General features: G+C 41.0%; 1 protein-coding gene across 1 annotated transcript in view; it reads right to left on the bottom strand.

Moving 5' to 3' along the window:
- cacna1g (calcium channel, voltage-dependent, T type, alpha 1G subunit) overlaps nucleotides 1-4,676 on the bottom strand; it is a 210,569-nt gene extending 205,893 nt beyond the window's left edge. The window contains exon 1 of the mRNA XM_050059547.1: nucleotides 4,569-4,676. Within this exon, the coding sequence (XP_049915504.1) occupies nucleotides 4,569-4,661 (93 nt within the window). The 5' untranslated portion in view covers nucleotides 4,662-4,676. The remainder of the gene's footprint in view (nucleotides 1-4,568) is intronic.
- Nucleotides 4,677-4,915: the final 239 nt, after the last annotated feature.

Raw genomic sequence — 4,915 nt, 5'->3', positions numbered from 1 at the left:
CCTGGTCTCTTGGACGCCTAGCAGGCTCATAATTATAAGCCTGTGGGCCGTCATATGCATATGAATGTACATTTTCAACCTCTTCAGTCTCAAAACTAGTACTGGGATCCATGTTTATCAATGTTACACTCAATCGAACTCGGCCGGACTCCCTTACGCTATGTCACTTCCGGTTAGTGGGTTTTTAGATGCGGAAGCAAAATTCTCTCACAAAAACGACTCCAAAAGTCACTGTAGTGTGTATATGTTTTTGTTTTTTTTTGTTTTAATCAAGTTTCTACATCATTTTCCTACACATTTATTCACCATGGTCTCCAACCTGCAAGTTGGGCTTTAAAGATCACACCGTTTCGTATTTCCATTTGCAGTATTATATTTGGCAGTATGTCTCTGTTCTGGGGCCTCTCTGCCTTTCCTCAGGCCTTCACAGAAAGCCTCTTCTACACACCTACTTGGAAATCCTAAAGCGGAGAGAGAACACCTTTCTGCCCTTCCATGTGCAAACAAGGAAAGCCGGAGGCAGAGAGAGCAAACCTCCCCGCCCTTTCATGTGCCTACAAGGAAAGCCTAAGTTGGGGAGAACAGCAGCAAAGACCTCCGGGAACAGAACAGAGCAGCATCAATGACAAACAGAAATGACACTGATAAGTCAGACACAGCATGAAAAGGAGGAGCTGGAGTGGAGGTGGGTTGCAAAGTGGCTTGCAGAAGAAGCAGCAACAGTAGGCAGGCCAGAGCAGTTTAAATAGGGCGCCCTGAATGAGATTTGCCAATTGGTTGCATAGAATGGAATTTTTTGAGTTAGGGGGAAACTTTTTAAACTTTGAGGAAGGTTTACGACAGTTTTGCAATGCCTTGATATAAATTCAGCAAAGGAAATACATTAGGTCATTTTTTTTGTCGTCATTGTGTCAGTTTGTCCCCACCTGCAGATAAAGTCGGCAGTAACTGATAAAGTCAGTTATTTCTTAACTTATATCATTCATTTCTTACCATTATTACTTTCCTCTTAATGCAGTTCTGTTGAATAATATATCTCTTAGAGCTCATCTCTCAGTAAATCCTACAGCTGTCTTGCTACTTATTCTATATACATAAAAACAACAGTCTGTATCATCATAATAGGATGATGACATGATTATAATTAAAAGTATGCTTTGTGTGGGAGGCCCACTCCCTTTGACACAGATGAAAATTGCCAGAGCCGAAACCATTTTCACCTAATTTCTCTGTTACCACTGTACAGTGCTATCAAAACGAATTTTAAAATCAGGTATTGAGGAAAATATTTAACTTGAGGTGGTTGTAAAGTCAAATCAAACTCTTGTTAAAAAAAAGACAAGAAAAAAACGATGAGAAGTCAGGAGGGATCGAGGCAACAGCATGTCAAGAGTGTGAGAGAAATAAAGAGACATGCGAGGATGTAAATAGACAGAAAAGCGGAGAGTCAGTATGTTCCAGACAGTGTGAGACGGATCAAAGACAAACAAGAGCATGCCAGTGTGTAGTTTATCCGCCTTTAAGATCTCTTAACATATCAGTGCGGTGAGTGATGGTGAGATTGAAATGGAGGAAGCGGGGAATTAATAAGAATGCATTTAACCTCTAGGCTGTGCATTCATCTGCGCTCCAGAGAGGAGACCCACTGAATTAAATCACATCTCATATCCACAAGCGGAGAGATGGAAGGAGTCGACAGGCTCAGGCTGCCCAGCAACAGCAGCCTCAAACTCTTCGCTCCTCATGTTTCTTTTTTTTTTTTCTTTTCATCTGAAACCATCCTTTTCATAGAATTTCTATTTCATTTTCTCATTGCCCCTCCTTGCCCTCCTTACCTTTCATTCTGTCTCCTTTCTTTTCCTGTACTTCCTCTACTCTCAAAAGTAATGGTAAATTTCATAAAAGAAAATTATGTGTATGCATCCATTTATTTTTTTTTTAGAGAAAATGGAAGTATGATTACTTAAACAGATGCTTCAGATCAGTAAATATCCTACCCAAAAAATTGACTTTCACATCAGAAAGCATATACTCGGAGTAGAGCTGTATTTTTTAAAATGACAGATAACTCGGTTTGGAATGAAACTGCTCTATTTCACTGAGTCAGTGGACAAGAAAATAAGAGGACTTTATTCTGATTCAATCTATTTGGAACCACTTTGCAAGCACATTATCCCTTCACTGCAGAAGATGTACGGTGCCAGATAACACAGATCTATTCTGCTGCACCTCAGTTCGCTTCATTCCCTCAGCCAACGCAGAAAAAATATGGGATTTCTATCCTCTGTGTTTTACAACAAGAACAACAATGCAGCCTCCATTAGTGTTTGTTAGGTTAAAGGAGGGCCATAAATTAATGGAAACGCCTCCACACAATGTTGTTGTTTATTTTCCATCGGAGATAATGCAAATGGAGGGAGCTGCAAAGGCCAGATATGACGGAAAATATTGTTTTAGTCACTCTCCCTCTCTGGGACTCTATCAAAGGCAATGGTTTAGAAAATTGTACCTGTACCTCTCAGAGTTCCTGCTCCCCGTCATCTGTTTTTCGCTGTGTTGAATAATCTGCCGTACAGACTGTGGTGGTTTTTGCCTTCCTGTAATGTCTGATATTTTCCAGCCATTGCTCTGCATTTCTTGTCTGCATCTACAAGTGTCACATCTACTGTATGAGTGTGAATGTTGTTTTTGTAATGTGTGTTTGTGTTTTCTTATTCTTCATGCTCATCCTACCAGAAGGCTCTCCAGTGAGTTTTCTTTGTCTTATTGAATAAAGATCAAAGCAGATAAATAAAAGCTGGTGATAAATGTGTCTTACTGTCATGTCTCCGTGTTGTTTCTTTCAACAGGACATCTCAAGCACCATTTCAATCAACAGTTAAATCACATTTTCCAATAAGGAGTTCAAGGTCCAGCTATACTACTGTAGCAGATGAATCAAACTACTGACTACTGAGAAGCATTTTCTAAACAAAGGTGTGATTAAAGTGCCATAAGGAAGATCCACCATTTACACTGAAACAAAAGGGGACAACAAATGTTGCCCCAGAGTGTGATTTTCGATTGTATGCTGCCACTCTAGAAGCAAAATCGGCGTGTTGTGTAGCTCAACAGCGCCAGCGACACCCAGGTCCTATCTTGGCATCTCCCCTATTTTACATAGATGTCAATTCGGATCTGTAACTACAGGGTTTCCCAAACATTAATTTATTTTATGGCACCCTGCCACAATATTAGCTTTTGCGGCCACAGATTGATTTTTTATTTTTAGAGAGACTCTGTAAACAGACAGCAGGGTTTCCTGCACATTCATTAATTTCTGGCAACCCCCCTCTGCAGCCACATTTGATCGGCTATTTTTGGAGCTGGATGGTTCATTAGGTGCACTGTTGGAATATATGTACCATTCGGTTATTCAGAGCACCATGTTCTCGGAGCGCTGAGCGTACTCTGGGCAAAGATGGAACAGCAGAACACTCGGAACAGTGAAAGTGAAACTTAACTGTTCATTTTTCTTGGTCTAGAAGTTTGCTTTCACTCACAGACAGCTGCTCCTCTCATCAACTCTCTGATCATCTGATCAGCTCTGATCGGATCGACCAATCAATTATCCACCCAGCGACTCAAAATAACTCAAACTGCTGCTGAGGAAAAAACAACACTCATAAAGAGTACCACCTGCGCTGTGTTCATGTACCTGCAAAAATCTCAGGATTTAGAGAGGGGACACAGACTGATACACAAGGACACAATGGCAAGAAAAAGATAACAACAAAAAAAGTCAGCCCCACCCCTCATCAGCTAACGCCAACTACCTTAAATGACACCGGCTGTGTTCCAATGGAAATCTCGCACCCTGCGGTCCAGCGCTAGGTCTAAAAGTTTGTTTTCACTTTCACATTTTATCAGCTCTGATCGATCCAACCACAAACTAATCGACTGATCAATCATCCACCCCTGCAACTAAAACTCAACAAGCTGCTGCTGAAGAGGAGAAAAAAAAACCCATGAGGAGGTCAGCCTTTGCTGCATTCCTGGACCTACACCTCAAAAATTCAAAATTCAGAGGAGAAACAGAATGATGACAGAGAAACACACACAAAAACAAAACAGAAAGTTTGCTCATCCCTGTTTTTTTCTTTCTCTCTATTTACGTTTCCACAGAATGGCGAGGTTTACCAACATTACCAACATTACCATCTCAAGCAGGCTGTATATATGGGGCAATGGTGAGAACTGAGACTCAATATTGTTCAACAGTCTCTCCTGGAAGACATTCACAGTGATGCACCAGCCACACTTTCTGTGAGTGATGTGTGTAAGAGCATTGATACACACATAGGTATACTGATTCCTGGAAATAATGGACTCAAGCATTCTTCGCCTCTGCCTCAACTGTATCAGGACACCTTGTTGTGTGTTATCACTTACATATTGTAACTCCTTTAGGTACATCTCCCTACTGCTTTTGAGAGATAAAAATTGCATTCTGCTCTTGCTCTGCTTGAATTTTCTATGTTAAACAAACACATGCAATCCATAAGATACGAAGCTGTAAAGTGTCTTACCTGCAGGATCTTGCACCTCTCAGAGTCGCAGTTGATGTCCTCACAGGGATGAAACATGCCCAGTGTCACACAGTTCAGCAGGATCACCAACATGGATGCTCGTTCGAACCATGTAGAGAGCAGTAGTTAAGGAATATAGATGATAGATTGTGATCCAAAGACAAGAGTCAGGAGCTTACAGTTAATGACAAGCACAAAATACATCTCTATACTCTCTCCAGTGACCTCATTATCCCATTCAAATGTATAAACTCTGACAAAGTGATGCACGCTTATCTCTTTCACTCCAATTCACTACCAAAAACTGCTTTTGAGAGGAAAAATGAGCCACAGAGGAATATGGGAGG

The sequence above is a fragment of the Epinephelus moara genome, chromosome 13 (genome assembly GCF_006386435.1).
Source record: "Epinephelus moara isolate mb chromosome 13, YSFRI_EMoa_1.0, whole genome shotgun sequence".
Lineage (NCBI taxonomy): Eukaryota > Metazoa > Chordata > Actinopteri > Perciformes > Serranidae > Epinephelus > Epinephelus moara.
The sequence above is the reverse complement of the archived record's forward strand: the minus strand, read 5'-3'. Positions and strand labels throughout refer to the sequence as shown.